Consider the following 21,857-nt stretch of genomic DNA (forward strand, 5'->3'; position numbering starts at 1 on the left):
CCAGGATTGAACAACTTGGCATATGAAAAGTGTTTGATGGCTCTGTGCCTGTAATCTCTAGAATTCAGAAGAATGAGGCGTGACCTTGTTGAAACTTACTGAATGGTGAAAGGTTTTGATAGAGTGGATGTGGACAGGATAGTTCCTATGGTGGGAGAGTCGAAGACCAGAGGATACAGCCTCAGAATAGAGGGACGTCCCTTAGAATGGAGGTGTCTAGAAATTTCCTTAGCCAGGGAATGGTGGATCTGTGGAATTCGTTGCCATAGGCAGCTGTGAAGGCCATGTCATTATATATATTTAAGGCAGAAGTTGATAGATTCTTGACTGGTCAAGGCATGAAGGGATATGAGGGAAGGCAAGAGACTGGGGCTGAGAGGATCAGCCAGGATAAATGGCAAAGCATACTCGATGGGCCAAATGGCCTAATTCTGCACCTGTAGCTTATGGTATTATGGTATAGATACAGTAAATGCAACCAGGCTTTTTCCACTGAACTTGGGTAGGACTACAACCACAGCCCATGGGTTAAGGGTGAAAGGTGAAAAGTTTAAGAGGAACAAGAGGGGCAATTTCTTCACTCAGAGGGTTGTGAGAGTAAGGAAGAAGCTGCCAGTGCCAGTGGTAGATGCAGGTTTGATTTCAACATTTTAGAGAAATATGTGATAAGTACCTGAATGTGAGGAGTATGGAGGGCTATGGTCTGGCTGCAGGGCAAAGGGACCAGGCCGATTAATGTTTCGGTATGGACTAGATGGGCTGAAGGGCCATTTTCTGTGCTCTAGTGTTTTAAAACTCTATGATTCCTTGACAAGGTACAGAGAAGTCATGGGGATCCACTGCAACCAAGGAAGACCCCAGTGTGATGATACTCGTAGTACTGGACCTAGACTTCCAAAGGTTGAGAGAGTGGAACTGCCCAAGTGCAACAGCTTTTCCACTTTAAAAATTCTCCCACACAGGTTCCCTATTATGTTGTATATGACAGACAAGCATCACACATTCCATCTTCTGCAGTCCCTGGTGTCTTTGCACCCTGTTGGCATTAGTGCATAAGTTTACCCGTTGATGTCCGGGTGTATTACGAGAACCCCACTGTATTGGTCCCTGAAGTACAAGCTTTTTGTTTTTACCTGCTGAGGTACGGATGTCCAAGGGCCTGCTCTGCAGTGAGCCGATAATCTGGATTGAAGATCAGTAACTTGTTCAGGAGGTCCAGAGCATCTGGTGGTGTGCTGCTCGGTAGGAGTTGATCAATCGAGGTTCTGGGCCTGTGAATGAGAGGTCTTGTCACAGCACTAAGCAAGTTTTCCAGTGGGAGGCTCTCACTTTGGAGGGAAGTACCAACTCACCTGGTCAAAACTTTCCGCACAACGGAAGCTCCATAATCCGAGTTAATGGACTGCACATCTGTGAAGAGACAGAATAGCTTCACCATTGAGCCCTGCCTCTGATACTTGAGCTGTACTGATACAAGAACTGTCCCATCATACCACTACACCACACCAGAATCAGCCACCTCCTCCCATACTTCAAACCACTGTGCCCACAACTATCAACACACATCAAAGTTGCTGGTGAATGCGGCAGGCCAGGCAGCATCTCTAGGAAGAGGTACAGTTGTCGTTTCAGGCCGAGACCCTTCATCAGTCCTGACGAAGGGTCTCGGCCTGAAATGTCGACTGTACCTCTTCCTAGAGATGCTGCCTGGCCTGCTGCATTCACCAGCAACTTTGATGTGTGTTGCTTGAATTCCCAGCATCTGCAGAATTCCTGTTGTGTGCCCACAACTATGACAGGACTGCCTGCCGGTCATTTGACACAAGTGGTTATTGGGGCTGTAGGGGATGGGATTTGTTTGTAACAAAGAACAATACAACACAGGGGGAGGTCCTTCTGACCAGAAATACAGGAGATTCTACAGACTGGAAATCTTGAGCAACACACACAAAATTTAATCGTATCCATTGAGAGTATTGCTGCTACTTGAGTTGTGCCTAGGCGTCCCGGAAGTCCTGCAGAAACTCAAGAAGTCAAGCAGTATCTATGGAAGGGAATATACAGTCAATATTTCAGCACTGGAAAGGAAAGGAGAAAATAAGATGGGGGGAAGGGAATTGATACAACCTGGCAGGTGATGGGTGAGATCACGAGAGGGAGAGAATGAAGTAAAAATGTTTGAAGTGTCAGATGGAAGGTAAAAGGTTGAAGGAGGAATCTGATAGGAGAGGAGAATGGACCATGGGAGAAAGGGAGGGAGATACCAGAGGATGTGATGGGTAGGTGAGGAGAAGATGGATACCAGAATGGACAATGGAAAAATAGAGAACAGGAAGGTGGGAGAAATTACTGGAAGTTAGGGAAATCTATGTCAATTCCATCAGGATAAAGGGTATCCAGATTGAGAGTAGAGTGGCTTCATCGTGACAGTAGAGAAGTCTATGGGCCAACATGCTGGAATGGGAATAGGAAGTCAAATTGAAATGGTGTGGTGGCATACGAAGAAAAGGTGCTCGATAAAGCAGTCCCCGAATTTGCATCACGTCTCACCGATGTAGATGATGCTGCACAGGGAGTACTGGATGCAGTAGGTGACCACAGCAGACTCACATGTGAAGTGTTGCCTCACCTGGAAAGACTCTCTTGGGCCCTGAATGGTGGTGAGGAAGGAGGTGTAAAGACAGATGTAGCACTTTTTCTGCTTGCAGGGATAAATGCCAGGAGAGAGATCAGTGTGGAGGGACAAGTGGAAAAGGTAATGACATAGCAAACTTTGTGGAATGCGAAGAGTGAGGGGGAGGAAAATGATATGTTTAATAGTGGGATCCCATTGAAGATGACGGAAGTCCAGGTTGAACTAATTAAACTTATGATGCCTAATTAGGGGTGCCACAGTAGCAGAACAGACAGCAGGATACTATACAGCTCTGGGCATCAAAGTTCAATCCCTGGGTCCTCAGTAAGGCATTTGTATGTACATCTTCCCCATGGAATGCATGGGGTTCCTCCCAGAGTCCAAAGACCTGTTAGTAGAAGAATTGTTCATTATCAATTGTTCCATGAACGGAAGGATCTGATCAGAAGGTAGACGTCAGGGGAAGTATTGAAAGGCAAAATTGAAATAAGAAGTATGATGGGTCCTGACAAAAGGTCTCGGCCCGAAACATCGACTGTACCTCTTCCTAGAGATGCTGCCTGGCCTACTGCATTCACCAGCAACCTTTACGTGTGTTGTTTAAAATTCCAGCATCTGCAGATTTCCTCGTGTTTATGATGGGTTGGATAGTTTGTAGTGTATATATTTTAATGCTAGGAATATTATGGGTAAGGGTGATGAACTTACAGCATGGATCTGTACACGGAACTACAATGTTGTAGCCATTACTGAAACTTGGTTGAGAGAGGGGCAGGAATGGGTGATTAATGTACCAGGTTTTCAACATTTTAGAGAAGATAAAGGAGGAGGTAAAAGTGAGCGAGAGCAGGGGAATTGCACTACTAATCAGGGACAATATCATAGCTGCACATCTTTGAGGGGTCAGACACTGACTCCATTTGGGTAGAATTCAGGAATAGGAAGGGTGCAATCACACTGATGGGATTGTACTACAGACCCCCGAATAGTCACTGGGACATTGAGAAACAGATATGTAATCAGATTAAGGAAATGTGTAAAAATAATAGGGTTATTGTCGTGGGGGATTTCAACTTCCCCAATATAAACTAGAAGCTTCTTTGTGCAATGAGCTTAGATGGAGCAGAATTTGTTAACTGTATCCAGGAAGGTTTCTTAAATCAATATGTGGATGGTCCAACAGAGGAGGGGCCATAACAGATCTAGTGCTGGGTAATGAGCCTTATCAGGTGATTGACGTTTCAGTGAGTGAACAGTTAGGGAAAAGTGACTACAATTCTTTAACTTTCAAGATAGCTATAGATAAGGATAGGTATAGTCCTGTGGGAGAGTTTTAAATTGGAGTAAGCATTAGGCTGGAACTAAGAAGTGTTAATTTGGGACACCTTTTTACTGGCAACTCCACATCAGAGATGGAGGTTGTTTAAAGATCAATTGCACAGAGTATAGGAAAGTTATATTTCTGTACCTCTTCCTAGAGATGCTGCCTGGCCTGCTGCGTTCACCAGCAACTTTGATGTGTGTTGCTTATATTTCTGTTAGTATTAAGGACAGGGTATGGAAAGATAAGAGAACCTTGGATGTCCAGATAGTTGATGAATTTAGTCAAGAAGAAAAAGTATGTAAAGCTTTGGAAGTTAAGATCAAATGAAGCACATGAGGACCACAAGGAAGCCAGAAAAGAACTAAAGAAAGGAATTTGGAAAGCCAAGAGGGGCCGTGAAACATCCTTGGCAAGTAGGATTAAAATGAACCCCAAGGCTTTCTTTACAGGCATCAAGAGTAAGAGGATAACTAGGGAGGGCGTGGGGTACTCAAGGATAAATGTGGTAACATTTGCTTGGATGCAAACAATGTGGCTGAGGTACTTAGTGCGTACTTTACCTCAGTATTTACCAAGGAAAAGGATATGAAACACCAAGAGGTCATTGCTGAATGCATAAATATCTTAGTGCGTTTACAGGTCAAGAAGGAGGAAGTGTTAGATTTTCTACTGAGTATTAAGGAGGATAAGTCCCCAGGGTTGATGGGATTCATGTCAGGTCATTGAAGGACTCAGGAGACGAGATTGCTGGGCCCTTGACCATTATCTTCATATCTTCTCCAGCCACAGGCGAGGTCCTGGAGGACTGGAAAGTGGCAAATGCATACCTGCTTAAGAAGGGAACAATCCCCAGGTGATTTGGAGGAGGATACTGGTGTGGATGATGGCAGAGCAGAGATGGCTGAGGTTTCTGGGGATAGACATGTCCCACAGAAGAAATGGTTCTCAAATGGAAGAAGAAGGCAACTGTGGCTGACAAAGGAAGTTAAGGACTGCATAAAAGCCAAAGAAAGGGCATGTAAGGTAGCTAAAATGAGTGGGAAGTTGAATGATTGGTTTCTGTGAAGGGAAATCTTGCCTGACAAATCTGTTAGAGTTCTTCAAGGAAGTAACAAGCAGAGTGGACAAAGGAAAGGCAGTAGACGTAATTTACCCGGATTTTAGAAGGCATTTCCAACACATAAGGCTGCTTAACAAGATAAGCAAAGCTGTGGATGAACCAGGAGGTACGCTGTCTAATAAAAATTAGATCTGTAGCATTCAAGTCTGGCAACCTAGGCTAAGTATGATTTTCAGAGGGCTATTTCAAAGGTGAAGAGACAATTTCAAATGAGGTTGGAGGCGACATCAGAAATATGATAACTCTGGCAGGGTTTGCAAGACATTACTTCCTACTAGGTGAAACCCAATAGCATGAATGGCAATGATACTTCACTACCACATGAACTCAACGTCTTTTATGCCCCCTTTGAAAGGGAGAATATGACTACAGCTGTGAAGATCCCTGCTGCACCTGATGGCCCTGTGATCTCTGTCTCAGAGGCCAATGTTAGGCTGTCTTTAAAGAGCGGCATCCTCGCAAGGCGGAAGGTCCAGATGGAGTACCTAGTAAGGTTCTGAAAACCTGTGCCAACCAACTGAACCAAACAACTGACGAAGGGTCTCAGCCTGAAACGTCGACTGCGCCTCTTCCTATAGATGCTGCTTGGCCTGCTGCGTTCACCAGCAACTTTGATGTGTGTTGTCAACTGAACATTTGTCACATTTCTGCCGTGGGGTCAGTATTGGGATCGCTGTTTTTCACATCGTTTCTCAATAATTTAGATAATAGAAATGGTGGCTTGTGGCAGAGTTTGCAGATGATACGAAGATAGGTGGAGGTGTAGGTAGTGCTGAGGAAGCAATGCGAATACAGCAGGACTTAGACAAATTGGAAGAATGGACAAAAAATGCAGATGGAATACAGTGTTGGAAAATGTATGATAATGCACTTTGGTAAAAGGAACAATAGTGCAGACTATTATCTGAATGGGGAGAAGGTTCAAACATCAGAGGTGCAGAAGGACTTAGAAGTCCTTGTGTAAAACTCCCAGAACACAAATGCAATGTTGGCATTTATTTCAAGGGGCATATAATATAAAAGCAAGGACATTAGTACCAACGACATAGGTAGGAAAATGGAGGAAAACAGACGACAGGGAGTTAGGAAGGAAATAGAAACGTAGAAACATAGAAAACATACACCACAATACAGGCCTTTTGGTCACAAAGCTGCGCCAAACATGTCCCTACCTTAGAACTACCTAGGCTTTACCCATAGCCCTCTATTTTTCTAAGCTCCATGTATCCATTCAGGAGTCTCTTAAAAGACCCTATTGTCTCCGCCTCCACTGCCGCCGCTGGCAGCCCATTCCACGCACTCACCACTCTTTGCGTAAAAAACTTACCCCTGACATCTCCTCTGTACCTACTTCCAAGCACCTTAAAACTGTGCCCTCTCATGCTAGCCATTTCAGACCTCGGGAAAAGCCTCTGACTATCCATACGATCAATGCCTCATTATCTTGTACACGTCTATCAAGTCACTTCTCATCCTCTGAAACTCCAAGGAGAAGAAGTCAAATTCACTCAACCTATTCTCATAAGGCATGCTCCCCAATCCAGGCAACATCTTTGTAAATCTCCTCTGCACCCTTTCTATGGTTTCCACGTCCTTCCAAAAGTGAGCCGACCAGAATTGAGCACAGTACTCCAAGTGGGGTCTGACCAGGGTCCTATATAGCTGCAACATTACCTCTCGGCTCTTAAACTCAATCCCATGATTGATACAGGCCAATGCACGAAATGCCTTCTTAACCACAGAGTCAACCTGCGTAGCAGCTTTGAGTGTCCAATGGACTAGGACCCCAAGATCCCTTTGATCTTCCACGCTGCCAAGAGTCTTACCATGAATGCTATATTCTTCCATCATAATTGACCTACCAAAATGAACCACCTCACACTTATCTGGGTTGAACTCCATCTGCCACTTCTCAGCCCAGTTTTGCATCCTATCAATATCTCATTGTAACCTCTGACAGCTCTCCACACTATCTACAACACCCCCAACCTTTGCGTCATCAGCAAATTTACTAACCCATCCCTCCACTTCCTCATCCAGGTCATTTATAAAAATCACAAGGAGTAGGGGTCCCAAAACAGATCCCTGAGGCACACCACTGGTTACAGACCTCCATGCAGAATATGACCCGTCTACAACCGCTTTTTGCCTTCTGTGGGCAAGCCAGTTCTCTTGTCCCCTTGGATCCCATGCCTCCTTACTTTTTCAATAAGCCTTGCATAGGGTACCTTATCAAATGCCTTGCTGAAATCCATATACACTACATCTACTGCTCTTCCTTCATCATTGTGTTTAATCACATCCTCAAAAAATTCAATCAGGCTCGTAAGGCACGACCTGCCTTTGACGAAGCCATGCTGACTATTCCTGATCATATTATGCCTCTCCAAATATTCATAGATCCTGGAAGTTGAGAAGGAGGACCTCAAAGATTGTAATCTTGGGATTACGGTCTATGCCTTGCAACAGTGGGTATAGGAATAGAGTGAGGTGGAGGATAAATGCACAGCTGAGGAACTGGAGTGGGGGCAGGGATTCAGATTTCTGGATCATTGGGACTTCTTTTGGGGCAGTCATAACCTGTACAAAAAGGACGGGTTGCACTTAGAATCTGAGGGGGACCAATATCATGGCAGCAAGGTTTGCTCAGGCTATCGGGGAGAGTTTAAACTGGAATTGCTGGGCGATGGGAACCAAACTGAAGGAAGGGGCGGTTGGCTCACAAATCCATAAAGCTTGTAGACAGTGTGAGAGGTAGGACAGGCAGGTGATAGAGAAGGGATGTACTTAGACTGATGGCTTGAGATGTCCCTATGTTAATGCAAGAAGCATCATGAACAAAGCGGACGAGCTTAGAACATGGAGCTACGATGTTGTGGCCATTACAGAGACTTGGATGGCTCAGGGGCAGGAATGGCAGAGTGCCAGGCATTACATGTTTCAGAAAGGACAGGGAGGGAGGCAAAAGAGGTGGGGGCATGCCATTGCTGATCAGAGATAGTGTCTCAGCTGCAGAAAAGGAGGATGTCATGGAGGGATTGTCTACTGATTCTCTGTTAGAAAACAGGAAGGGGTCAATATCTCTACTGGGTGTTTTCTATAGACCACCCAATAGTAACAGGGACATCAAGGAGTAGATAGGGAGACAGATTCTGGAAAGATGCAATAATAACAGGGTTGTCGTGGTGGGAGATTTTAATTTCCCAAATATTGATTGGCATCTCCCTAGAGCAAGGGGTTTAGATAGAGTGGAGTTTGTTATATGTATTCAGGAAGGTGTCCTGAAACAATATGTAGATAAGTCTACAAGAAGAGAGGCTGTACTTGATCTGCTATTGGGAAATGAACCTGGTCAGGTCTCTCAGTGGAAGAGCACTTTGGAGATAGTGATAACAATTCTATCTCCTTTACCATAGCATTGGAGAGGGATAGGAACAGACAAGTTAGGAAAGTGTTTATTTGGAGTAAGGGGAAATATGAAGCTATCAGGCAGGAACTTGGAAGCATAAACTGGGAATAGATGTTCTCAGGGAAATGTACAGCAGAAATGTGGTGTTCTGAATAGGTACGTTCCAATGCCACAGGGAAAGGATGGTAGGGTACCATGGTGTACAAAAGGTTCAAAAAAGCAGGTAATGATAGAGATCTAGAAAATTATAAGGCTAGCAGGAAGGAGCTTAAGAATGAAAATAGGAGAGCCAGAAGGGGTCAGAGAAGGCCTTGGCGGGCAGGATTAAGGAAAACCCCAAGGCATTCTACAAGTATGGTGAACAACAAGAGGATAAGATATGATAGAATAGGACCTATCAAGTGTGACAGTGAGAAAGTGTGTATGGAACTGGAGGAAATAGCAGAGGTACTTAATGACTATTTTACTTCAGTATTCACTATGGAAAAGGAGCTTGGTGATTGACCAGATTAAGAAAGAGGAGTGCTGGAGCTTTTGGAAAGCATCAAGTTGATAAGTCACCAGGACTGGATGAGAGGTACCCCAGGCTACTGTGGGAGGCGAGAGGGAGGAGATTGTTGAGCCTCTGGCGATGATCTTTGCATCATCAATGGGGATGGGAGAGGTTCCGGAAGATTGGAGGGTTAAGGATGTTGTTCCCTTATTCAAGGCCAAGAGTAAAGGACCAAGCAGTATGCAGCTCACTACTGCATGAGGCTTTGCTCCCCTCAGTGCTGTACTAACTCTGCAGCTGTGGGCTGCAGACATCAGGTTCCTGGACTGGCTGCAGTGCTGATCTGGCTCCACGGCTGTAGATTAATTAACATTTGGGGACTTTGCACTTCACATTCTGTGTATTATTTGTTTTCTTTTGTTATTGTTTGCACAATTTGTTCTTTTTTTTTGCATGTTGGACGTTTGACGGTCTTTGTTGTGCGGGTTTTTATTAATGAGTTCTATTATGTTTTTGTTTTGTGGCTACCAGCAAGAAGAATCTCAAGGTTGTATATGATGTACATACTTTGATAGTAACTGTACTTTGAACTTTGATTCCACCATCTGTTGGGGCTGCATGTCATATGTCAACCACTCTATATAAAAACCTTACTACTAGATTCCTTTTAAATTATGCTATTATATTATTGGCTTCAAACTATTGGTCCCAGAGGGTTGGAGAATAGCCAATGTTCAATGAACTCTTCTCAGACTTCCAGCCGGATACAGGTATCGATCATAACCAACATATCAATGACAAATTCTGCTGTCTTCTTCAGGGATGATGTTTGGGCATGTTAGGAACAGTGGTATTTATACCCCCATAATCCATGCCTCCTGATTGGTTAGTACTTATCCAATCAAGTTTCTGCAGTCCCAACTTGCTTACAATTGAATTACAGTTTTTACTTAGACCATAATAAGACTATAAGATATAGGAGCAGAATTAGGCCATTTGGCCCATCGAGTCTGCTCCACCATTTCATCATGGCTGATCCAATTTTCCCTTAGCCCCAATCTCCTGCTTTCTCCTAATATCCCTTCATGCCCTGACCAATCAATAATCTATCAATCTCTGCCTTAAATATATACATAAAGATTTAGCCTCCACAACTGCATGTGACAAAGAATTCCACAGATTCAAATTTCTCAGCTCTGTTTTAAAAGGATGCCCGTCTATTCTGAGGCTGCCTCTTGTCATAGACTCTCTCACCATATAGTCCATGAGCCAGGACCCCAAATTTGGGCCACCGGTACCATCTGGGGGGAATAATTCTTATAGTGATTTTTGGCAAGGTATGCACCCCTAGTGCTAGACAATATGTGATAGCATTGCAGCGGTGGTAGCTTTCTGTGAGGGGGACTGAGAGTTGCATCTCCATGCTATAAGAACCATGATCCTATGGTGCTTTGCCTATGATAAGATGAATTATGCCAGGTACCTGTCCCCTTACTTTGCTCAGATGATGAACCTCCCAGAGAAGAATCCTTCTGTGTATGAGGCCTTCAAGACAGGCCAATTCTCAGTGCAGCTGTCAAGTAACAACCCCTTTGGGCAGATCCCTGTGGACCAGGCTATTGAAGCCACAGTGAACAAAGACACACAGACTCCTGGAGGCACATCACGGTTCAGCCTGAATGCTGGAGCTATCAAGCGTTACTACATAACAGCTGAGCACCGCAGTGCATTCCTGGGACAGTTAAGGGAGATGGTGCAAGACAACAAATCAGAGCTTTATCATGCGGAACTACAGCGGCCAAGAATCCAGAAAGATGAGGAGGCAGTTTCAGCAGTGGGTAGCCTCATACATGAATGGGTCAACCCATTTGCAGAGAAGCAGGATCTCATTAGCATCTCTACAGCAAAGGCAGCCCCCAAGGACATTGCCTCCGACCTGATGAAGGCATATGAGATTGGTGAGCAATGCTATGCAACCTTCAAAGATAAGAGAAGAGAGGAAGACCCACCAGCAAAGAAATTCCATGACCCAATGAAAACCAACAAGCTGAAAACATTCAGTGATATGTGTAAGAAGAGAGAAGTGAAATCAAATGGGAGGGTGATCATCTTGAAAGCAGACAGGTCTTTGTTTGGACGCATCTTAGCGATGGCACAAGGGCGCAGTCTACGTATGGAGGATATCCTTTCTCATCCCCTTGGACCATTGCCCTGAGCCCTCTCCACACCAGAACGATTGCTGAGAAAGACAAATAAAGCTACTTTAGCCACAACCTTGCAGAAAAATGTAGCAATAGAAGAGCAACTCCCAGGAAACTCTGCTACAGTGGTTGATGGAATGAACTTTGTCCAAAGAATAAAAGGTGATCAGTTACTTTCAGCAATGTTGCCACAACATTTCTGGGTATGGCTCTGAGGGAAGGCAGTCAGAGTAGCAGAATAGATGCTGTGTTCGACACATACAAGGAGAACTCTATAAGAATAGTGAAAGATCTCTACGGAGTGAAGAGACTGGTCATGAGTTGCAAGGTATCACAGGCACACAGATGGTGAGGCAGTGGAGGAGCTTCCTGACCAAAGTCAGTAACAATAATAGTCTCATTAGCTTCATAGTCCATGAATGGAGGAAGGGGGAGTACAGAGAAAAGCTACAGGAGAAGATTCTGTGTGCAACTGTGAATGACAAATGTTACAGAATCACATCTCAAGACAGTGAAGAGGTGACAGCTCTTCAGCGTCAACAAGAAGCAGATGGCCACCTACTTCCCAATGCTGCCCATGCCACAAGAGAGGGATACCAATCTGTAGTGATCTGCTCAGAAGACACAGATGTCTTCATCATGTCTTTAGCATTTTGTGACAAGATTGAGGCCCCATTGTTCCAGAGGTGTGGCACTAGAACCAGTGCAAGGCTTGTAGACATCAGGAACATTGCTGCCACTGTTGGCATAGAGGTTTGTAGGGCTCTCCTCGGGTTACACGCATATGACGTCGGGCAGTGCAGCGCGGCAGATTTAAAAGGGCAGACATCCTGCTTCGGGTTTGATTCGAAGAAGGAGTCTGAGAGTCTGAGTGGGAGTGCCGAGAAAGATATTTTTGAAATTTTCGTTATTTTTTTTCCTCCAACGGCTTTCTGAGAGGCGGTACTGCGCAGGCGTGTGACGTCGGGCTGTGCAGCGTGGCAGATTTAAAAGGAACAAAGCCTCATAGAGCGGGCAGCATAGTTTGCGGGCGGCGGAGTGAGCCGGGAGCAGAGTGAAGGCTTAAGGGCTTCGGCTCACCGGGCTTAGGCGGAAGTGGGCGAGGCGAGGAAGGTTTGACATTCATTTTCTGTTGTTATTTGAGGAGAGGGCATTATGAGTGAGAGGGCAGTTTGCTGTTCTCGGTGTCGGATGTGGGAGGCCCTGGAGTCTCCAAGCCTCCTGGACGTCTACATCTGCACCAAGTACATCGAGATGCAGCTCCTAAGGGACCACGTTACGGAACTGGAGCTGCAGCTCGATGACCTTCGTCTGATCAGGGAGAGTGAGGACGTGATAGAGAGGAGTGGAAGGCAGGTGGTCACGCCGGGGCCACGGGAGGCAGACAAGTGGGTCACAGTTAGGAGGGGGAAGGGGAAAAGTCAGGTGATGGGGAGTACCCCGGTGGCTGTGCCCCTTAACAACAGGTACTCCTGTTTGAGTACTGTTGGGGGGGACAGCTTACCTGGGGGAAGCGACAGTGGCCGTGCCTCCGGCACAGAGTCTGGCCCTGTAGCTCAGAAGGGTAGGGCAAGGAAGAGGAGGGCAGTTGTGATAGGGGACTCGATAGTAAGGGGGTCAGATAGGCGATTCTGTGGACGCAGTCCAGAGACCCGGATGGTAGTTTGCCTCCCTGGTGCCAGGGTCCGGGATATTTCTGATCGTGTCCAAGATATCCTGAAGTGGGAGGGTGAGGAGCCAGAGGTCGTGGTACATATAGGTACCAATGACATAGGTAGGAAAAGGGATGAGGTCCTGAAAGGAGAATATAGGGAGCTAGGAAGGGAGTTGAGAAAAAGGACCGCAAAGGTAGTAATCTCGGGATTACTGCCTGTGCCACGCGACAGTGAGAGTAGGAATGCGATGAGGTGGAGGATAAATGCGTGGCTGAGGGATTGGAGCAGGGGGCAGGGATTCAAGTTTTTGGATCATTGGGACCTCTTTTGGCGCAGGCGTGACCTGTACAAAAAGGACGGGTTACACTTGAATCCTAGGGGGACCAATATCCTGGCAGGGAGATTAGCGGAGGCTACTGAGGTGACTTTAAACTAGAATGGTTGTGGGGTGGGAATCAAATTAAAGAGGCTAGGCGTGAGGAGGTTAGTTCACAACAGAGGGATGGGAACCAGTGCAGAGAGACAGAGGGGTGTAAAGTGAGGGTAGAAGCAAAAAGTACTAAGGAGAAAAGTAAAAGTGGCAGGCCGACAAATCCAGGGCAAGCATTAAAAAGGGCCACTTTTCAACATAATTGTATAAGGGCAAAGAGAGTTGTAAAAGAGCGCCTGAAGGCTTTATGTGTCAATGCAAGGAGCATTCGTAATAAGGTGGATGAATTGAAAGTGCAGATTGTTATTAATGATTATGATATAGTTGGGATCACAGAGACATGGCTCCAGGGTGACCAGGGATGGGAGCTCAACGTTCAGGGATATTCAATATTCAGGAGGGATAGACATGAAGGAAGGGGAGGTGGGGTGGCGTTGCTGGTTAAAGAAGAGATTAACGCAATAGAAAGGAAGGACATAAGCCGGGAAGATGTGGAATCGAAATGGGTAGAGCTGCATAACACCAAGGGGCAGAAGACGCTGGTGGGAGTTGTGTACAGGCCACCTAACAGTAGTAGTGAGGTCGGAGATGGTATTAAACAGGAAGTTAGAAATGTGTGCAATAAAGGAACAGCAGTTATAATGGGTGACTTCAATCTACATGTAGACTGGGTGAACCAAATTGGTAAAGGTGCTGAGGAAGAGGATTTCTTGGAATGTATGCGGGATGGTTTTTTGAACCAACATGTCAAGGAACCAACGAGAGAGCAGGCTATTCTGGACTGGGTTTTGAGCAATGAGGAAGGGTTAATTAGCGATCTTGTCGTGAGAGGCCCCTTGGGTAAGAGTGACCATAATATGGTGGAATTCTTCATTAAGATGGAGAGTGACATAGTTAATTCAAAAACAAAGGTTCTGAACTTAAAGAGGGGTGACTTTGAAGGTATGAGACGTGAATTAGCTAAGATAGACTGGCAAATAGCATTTAAAGGATTGACGGTGGATATGCAATGGCAAGCATTTAAAGGTTGCATGGATGAACTACAACAATTGTTCATCCCAGTTTGGCAAAAGAATAAATCAAGGAAGGTAGTGCACCCGTGGCTGACAAGAGAAATTAGGGATAGTATCAATTCCAAAGAAGAAGCATACAAATTAGCCAGAGAAAGTGGCTCACCTGAGGACTGGGAGAAATTCAGAGTTCAGCAGAGGAGGACAAAGGGCTTAATTAGGAAGGGGAAAAAAGATTATGAGAGAAAACTGGCAGGTAACATAAAAACGGACTGTAAAAGCTTTTATAGATATGTAAAAAGGAAAAGACTGGTAAAGACAAATGTAGGTCCCCTGCAGACAGAAACAGGTGAATTGATTATGGGGAGCAAGGACATGGCAGACCAATTGAATAATTACTTTGGTTCTGTCTTCACTAAGGAGGACATAAATAATCTTCCAGAAATAGTAAGGGACAGAGGGTCCAGTGAGATGGAGGAACTGAGCGAAATACATGTTAGTAGGGAAGTGGTGTTAGGTAAATTGAAGGGATTGAAGGCAGATAAATCCCCAGGGCCAGATGGTCTGCATCCTAGAGTGCTTAAAGAAGTAGCCCAAGAAATAGTGGATGCATTAATGATAATTTTTCAAAACTCGTTAGATTCTGGACTAGTTCCTGAGGATTGGAGGGTGGCTAATGTAACCCCACTTTTTAAAAAAGGAGGGAGAGAGAAACCGGGGAATTATAGACCGGTTAGCCTAACGTCGGTGGTGGGGCAACTGCTGGAGTCAGTTATCAAGGATGTGATAACAGCACATTTGGAAAGCGGTGAAATGATCGGACAAAGTCAGCATGGATTTGTGAAAGGAAAATCATGTCTGACGAATCTCATAGAATTTTTTGAGGATGTAACTAGTAGAGTGGATAGGGGAGAACCAGTGGATGTGGTATATTTGGATTTTCAAAAGGCTTTTGACAAGGTCCCACACAGGAGATTAGTGTGCAAACTTAAAGCACACGGTATTGGGGGTAAGGTATTGGTGTGGGTGGAGAATTGGTTAGCAGACAGGAAGCAAAGAGTGGGAATAAACGGGACCTTTTCAGAATGGCAGGCGGTGACTAGTGAGGTACCACAAGGCTCAGTGCTGGGACCCCAGTTGTTTACAATATATATTAATGACTTGGATGAGGGAATTAAATGCAGCATCTCCAAGTTTGCGGATGACACGAAGCTGGGTGGCAGTGTTAGCAGTGAGGAGGATGCTAAGAGGATGCAGGGTGACTTGGATAGGTTGGGTGAGTGGGCAAATTCATGGCAGATGCAATTTAATGTGGATAAATGTGAAGTTATCCACTTTGGTGGCAAAAATAGGAAAACAGATGATTATCTGAATGGTGGCCGATTAGGAAAAGGGGAGGTGCAACGAGACCTGGGTGTCATTATAAACCAGTCATTGAAAGTGGGCATGCAGGTACAGCAGGCGGTGAAAAAGGCGAATGGTATGCTGGCATTTATAGCGAGAGGATTCGAGTACAGGAGCAGGGAGGTACTACTGCAGTTGTAGAAGGCCTTGGTGAGACCACACCTGGAGTATTGTGTGCAGTTTTGGTCCCCTAATCTGAGGAAAGACATCTTTGCCATAGAGGGAGTACAAAGAAGGTTCACCAGATTGATTCCTGGGATGGCTGGACTTTCATATGAAGAAAGACTGGATGAATTGGGCTTGTACTCGTTGGAATTTAGAAGATTGAGGGGGGATCTGATTGAAACGTATAAGATCCTAAAGGGATTGGACAGGCTAGATGCAGGAAGATTGTTCCCGATGTTGGGGAAGTCCAGAACGAGGGGTCACAGTTTGAGGATAGAGGGGAAGCCTTTTAGGACCGAGATTAGGAAAAACTTCTTCACACAGAGAGTGGTGAATCTATGGAATTCTCTGCCGCAGGAAACAGTTGAGGCCGGTTCATTGGCTATATTTAAGAGGGAGTTAGATATGGCCCTTGTGGCTACGGGGGTCAGGGGGTATGGAGGGAGGGCTGGGGCGGGGTTCTGAGTTGGATGATCAGCCATGATCATAATAAATGGCGGTGCAGGCTCGAAGGGCCGAATGGCCTACTCCTGCACCTATTTTCTATGTTTCTATATACAGGATGTGACATTATAGGCGCTTTTGCAGGCCAAGGGAAGACAAGTGCTCTAAAACTTCTGACCAGCAACAGGGAAACTCAGGACACATTCTCAGAGCTGGGTCAGGAATGGGACCTCTCCCCAGAACTGACGGACAAACTGGAGGCATTTACATGTCTCCTGTATGCCCCAAAAGCATCGACCACCAAGGTCAATGAACTCAGGTATCACTTTTCTGTGCCAAAAAGGGTGAAATCGAAAGTCACCAACTCCCACCATGCAGGGACTGCTTAACAAAACATGCACGCAAGCCAACTACCAGGCTGGTATACGGAGAAGATGTTTGGAGAAGGACCCACGTGCCAAGCCCTGTTGGCACAGGATGGAAGATGAAGGGAGAAGAGGAAGCTGAACAGTTGGTGGTGCACTGGATGGAAGGCCAGCCAGCACCCGATGCCGTCCTGGATCTACTGGCCTGTAACTGTCCAAAAAAATGTTCACTCCCAAGTTGTATGTGTGTTGCAAATGGCCTCAGGTGTACTGACATGTGTAGACTGGCAGACTGTGAGAACCAGGCATCCACCTCAAAGAGTGTGGAAAGTTCAGATGAAGATGTGGAAAATGTGGAAGACTTGGAAAATTATTATGATTATTAATATGTTATGAAAGTATGGAAATCAGTCTTGGATTAAATATTTTCATTTTACAACCAAATGGGGCCTGGATTATGGCCGTGTGGAACCCCACATTTTGAATTATTGTACTGTGATTGTATATGCTATGACAAAAGCTTAAGATTGTCTTGATTTGACAGAACAATATGGAAAATATCATGACATTGATAAGCCTCCAGAACTTTCTCCGAAAGAGGTTTTTTACCTTTTGGGGGGGGGGGGGTAACATTTTCTGCTGTACTGATATTAAATATGGAATATATACAAAAAGTGATTACTTATTTGAATTCCTGAATAAATTTTCTACAAATATGTGTCCTAGGGTTTTTATTGACTTTTCCAAAATAAACAACAAACAAATATTTTTCTAAAAAATAAAATGATTCACTCTACCGAAATTGGGCACTGTACTGTGAGTGCCACCAATGACAGAGTTTTCAACGTACAATTTTATAACAACATTTGATGAAAAGTGCTTGAACTCAGCTATCATTGTGAGAAATTTCAAAGTTGAGGGATCACTGATGACAAAATACCACTAGATTGAATATATATGTTGTACTTTACATTGGCCATTTTTCAGAAATGCTTATTTTAGGGTAGTGTTATAAAATGCATGATAGCACACATAAAGCTACCACTGGTACAATGCTATCACATATTTTCTAACTCTAGAGATGTATCATCATCAACATCAGGTGCCATGCCCAGTTTGAGCTTTGACTGCCGTGGCCCACACACTCCTGTTTCAGGTCAAGTGGATCAATTCACTGGTATTCATTTCCAGTTCTCTGGCTGCTGCCTCCATCATTTTTCTTTGCCTTCCTCTTGCTTTCTTCCCTTCAGTCTTTCCCATAATTACCGTGCATTCTAACTCCTCTTTCCTAATCACATGTCCAATGAAGTCACGTTGCCTTTTCATGATCTCATACATTATTTCTCTTTTTGTGCTAGCTCTGTTCAACATCCTCATTAGATATTCGCTTCATCCATGATATTCTTTGCATCCTCCTCAAAAACCACATCTCTGCAGCTTCAATTCGTTTCCTCATGTTACTAGATATTGTCCAACATTCTGAGCCATATAACTGGATAAACGTAACATTTCAGTGCTCTGAGGCGGGTTGTCATGCCTAGTTTAGTGTTGGTCAGTATACTCTTCATTCTCGTAAAGGTGTCATCCCTATTCTTCTTTCGATGTCCATGTCACACCTGCCATCTGATGTCACCCAGCTTCCTAAGTAGCAAAAGTTCTGTACTTGTTTTATGTCTTCCCTGTTTATTCTCAGCCTGCAGATAGGATTCTCCTTCTTTTTGGATATCACCATACATTCTGTCTTTTTGCAATTGATAGATAGACCCATTTTTGCACTTTCTTCAACAACTATATCAATTAAGTTTTGTAGTTCTTCCTCCGTACTTGCAATTAACACAGTGTCATCCGCAGATCTAAAATTATTGATGTTTTCACCACCAACTTTGATTCCCAAAATGTCTCTTATTTTTTGTAATATTGTTTCACTGTACACATTAAACAAATCAGGGGAAAAAACACACTCTTGTCTAATGCCTCTCTTGATTTTTGTAAACTGACTCACTTCTCCACCTTTTCTTACAGCGGCAGTTTGTTCCCAGTACAGATTTCTGATTAGGCGGAGGTCTTTCAAATCTAGATCTAGATTTTTCTGTACTATTTCAAATAACTTATTGTGCTTCACTTTATCAAATGCTTTTGTGTAGTCCATAAAACTTCTATAGTTGTACTGTGGAGAGCATTCTGACAGGCTGCATCACTGTCTGGTATGGAGGGGCTACTGCACAGGACCAACAGAAGCTGCAGAAGGTTGTAAATTTAGTCAGCTCCATCTTGGACATGAGCCTACAAAGTACTCAGGACATCTTTAGGGAGTGGTGTCTCAGAAAGGCAGCATCCATTAGGCAGAAAGGTGTCTCAGAAAGGCAGCACCCAGGGTATACCCTTTTCTCACTGTTATCATCAGGTAGGAGGTACAGAAGCCTGAAGGCACACACTCAGCAATTCAGGAACAGCTTCTTCCCCTCTGCCATCCGTTTCCTAAATGGACATTGAACCTGTGGACACTACCTCACTTTTTTAATATATACTACAGGTCGATCTTCACTAATCCGACTACCTGTAATCCGGTTCCTTCGATAATCCAGCAATGATCATGCTCAATGTGATCCTTCTGTAATTCGGCATTTTCACTAATCTGGCACTCCTCGGGTCCCAATGGTGCCGGATTAGTGAAGGTCGACCTGTACTTCTATTTATTGCACAATTTTAATCTATTCAATATATGTATACTGTAAATTGATTTACTTTTTATTTTTTTTATTCTTTTATATTATGTATTGCATTGAACTGCTGCTGCTGTTAACAAATTTCACAACATATGCGGTGATAATAAACCTGATTCTGATTCAAAACTGAAATCATTTTTGTGAACCTGCTTTGATCAAATCCAATTTCAGCACATCCTTTCAAAGATAAGGGGTCCAAAACTGCTCACAATACTCCAAGTAAGGCCTCACCGGTGCTTTATAAAGTCTCAACGTGCTTTTATATTCTAGTCCTCTTTTAATGAATACAAATATTGCATTTGCCTTCCTCACCACAGACTCAAGCTGCAAATTAACCTTTAGGGAATCTTGTACAAGGACTCCCCTGTGCCTCAGTTTTTTGTATTTTCTCTCCATTTAGAAAATAGTCAAACCTTCCATTTCTTCTACCAAAGTGCATTACCATACCCTTCCTGACACTGTATTCCATCTACCATTTCTCAGAATATTCTCCGAATCTGTGTAAATCCTTCTGTGGCCTCTCTATTTCCTCAAAGTTACCAGCCCCTCCACCTATCTTCATATCATTGTCTGCAAACTTTGCAACAAAGCCTTCAATTCCATCATCCAAGTCATTGACACACGATGTAAAAAGAATTAGTCCCAACACAGACCCTTGTGGAACACCACTAGTCACTGGCAGCCAATCAGAAAAGGCTCCCTTTATTCCTACTTGCCCTACTGACACATGGCACAGCCAGCAATCCAGAGATTACTACCCAGGAGGTCCTGTTTCTCAGCTTTCTACCAAGTTCCTTAAAATCTCTCTTCAGGAACTTGCTACCTTGTCTACGAATGTCAATGGTGCCAATATGCACCAAGACTTCTGGTTGCGCAACCTGGCCTTTGAGACACCCCTGATCTTGGCACCAGGGAGGCAACATACCATCTGGATCTTCTACGTTCAAAGGTCAAACTGACTCAGTCTTTTCTTATAACTTAGGTCCTCCAAAGCTGACAACATCCTTGTAAATTTCTCCGTACTCTTTCAACCTTATTTACATCTTCCGTGTAGGTGTCAGGTCAGGGCCTTGCCTTGCTACGGGTACCACGTAGCCCAGTACTGCCTGTCTCGGGTCAGGTTGTTGGCGACTCAATCGGCACACCCCCTGGTGCACATCGGTTAACCAGGGAGCAGGGTGTGCCGGCACTCAGCAGGACTAAAAACAAAACCTGTCAAAGGGCAGATAAACTCTTTGTGAGTCAACGGCCACCTACTGTCTGTGTGAGGAGTGGCGTGCCACACAGTCTTCCGTTTCGTGCCTTGTAAGGCATTATGATGACAGACAAGCCAATAAACCCTATACTTCCAGAGCCAGGAGTGCTCCAGAACTCTGCAGAATGCCCAGACCCTGGCCTAGACAGGCAGAATGAAGATGCAACCTCAAACCCCACAGGGAGGGTTGAGTCCGACAGGGGTGCCGAGCGAACTGCGCCTCTTTTGCGTTGCAAGGTAAAAACGATCATCTCAACCTTCAACGCAAACACCATCTGCCTCTTGCCTTGATGCACAGAGTTGGCATCACAGGCAAGCAGATACGAGATCTCCATCCTGGGGATCCAAGAACACTGTCATGTACACCCTGACAAAGAGATGAGGTTCACAGAGGTAGAGGGGATGCACCTCATCACCTTGTCTGCATGGAGAGAGCCGACAACGATGTCAGCACAAGGTGGAGTAGGGCTGATGTTGAACCGCAAGGCAAAAAAGGCACTGAGGGGCGTAGTCTCAGTCAGTGACAGAATCCTTACTGCGAAATTCAGCGGAAACCCGGCGACCTCTGTCATCATCTGTTACTCCCCGCTCAACTGCAGCGAGGAGGAGGAGGTGGAGGCCTTCTATAGTTAACTTCACAACGCTGTCACTTCAATACCAGCACATAACTTCCTGGCTGTGCTCAGCGATTTTAATGCCCAGGTCGGACTGGAAGATGTTCCATACTCATACCAAGACTTTACCAACAGAAATGGACAATATCTAGTTGATTTCGTCCAGGAACACAGTCTCTTTGCCGCCAACACACAACTCAAGAAGCGAGCTGGTAAACTGTGGACATAGGAAAACAGAGCCTCCATCTGCAGCAAACAGCTCGACTACATCCTCGTAAGAACAAAATGTCGTAATTGTGTGATCAACACAGAAGCCTACAGCACCTTCGACTTGGTCAGTTCTGACCACAGAGTAGTATCAATGCAAGTGAGACTGAGCCTGCGGCAACCCAAAGCCACAGGTCCCAAGGAGAAGGCAGACTGGAAGGCATTCTCCTCACAACCTATTCTTCAAGCCCAGTACACAGTGGAGGTGAGAAATCGCTTCGGCCCACTGGAAAAGGGAGAGGAAGAGACCGCCACCGACCGTTATTAACGGCTCATAGACGCACACACAGATGCAACAAAGAGTTTGCCTACTGTGAAGCGAATCAAGAAAAGCTGGATC

General features: G+C 44.8%; 1 protein-coding gene across 5 annotated transcripts in view; it reads right to left on the reverse strand.

Annotated features, from left to right (window-relative positions):
* Positions 1 to 21,857, reverse strand: part of mapk15 (mitogen-activated protein kinase 15) — a 214,853-nt gene that overhangs the window by 84,736 nt on the left and 108,260 nt on the right. For all 5 annotated transcript variants that reach the window (XR_010017473.1, XM_063044741.1, XM_063044742.1 and 2 more), the window contains exons 8-9: positions 1,353 to 1,410; positions 1,134 to 1,271 (exon numbers count right to left, since the gene is read on the reverse strand). Coding sequence is in view for 4 of the 5 variants with exons in the window: in XM_063044741.1 (XP_062900811.1) it covers positions 1,134 to 1,271; positions 1,353 to 1,410 (196 nt within the window). In the remaining variant the exon portion in view is untranslated. The remainder of the gene's footprint in view (positions 1 to 1,133; positions 1,272 to 1,352; positions 1,411 to 21,857) is intronic.

Source organism: Mobula hypostoma, chromosome 3, assembly GCF_963921235.1.
Source record: "Mobula hypostoma chromosome 3, sMobHyp1.1, whole genome shotgun sequence".
NCBI classification, from domain to species: Eukaryota; Metazoa; Chordata; class Chondrichthyes; order Myliobatiformes; family Myliobatidae; genus Mobula; species Mobula hypostoma.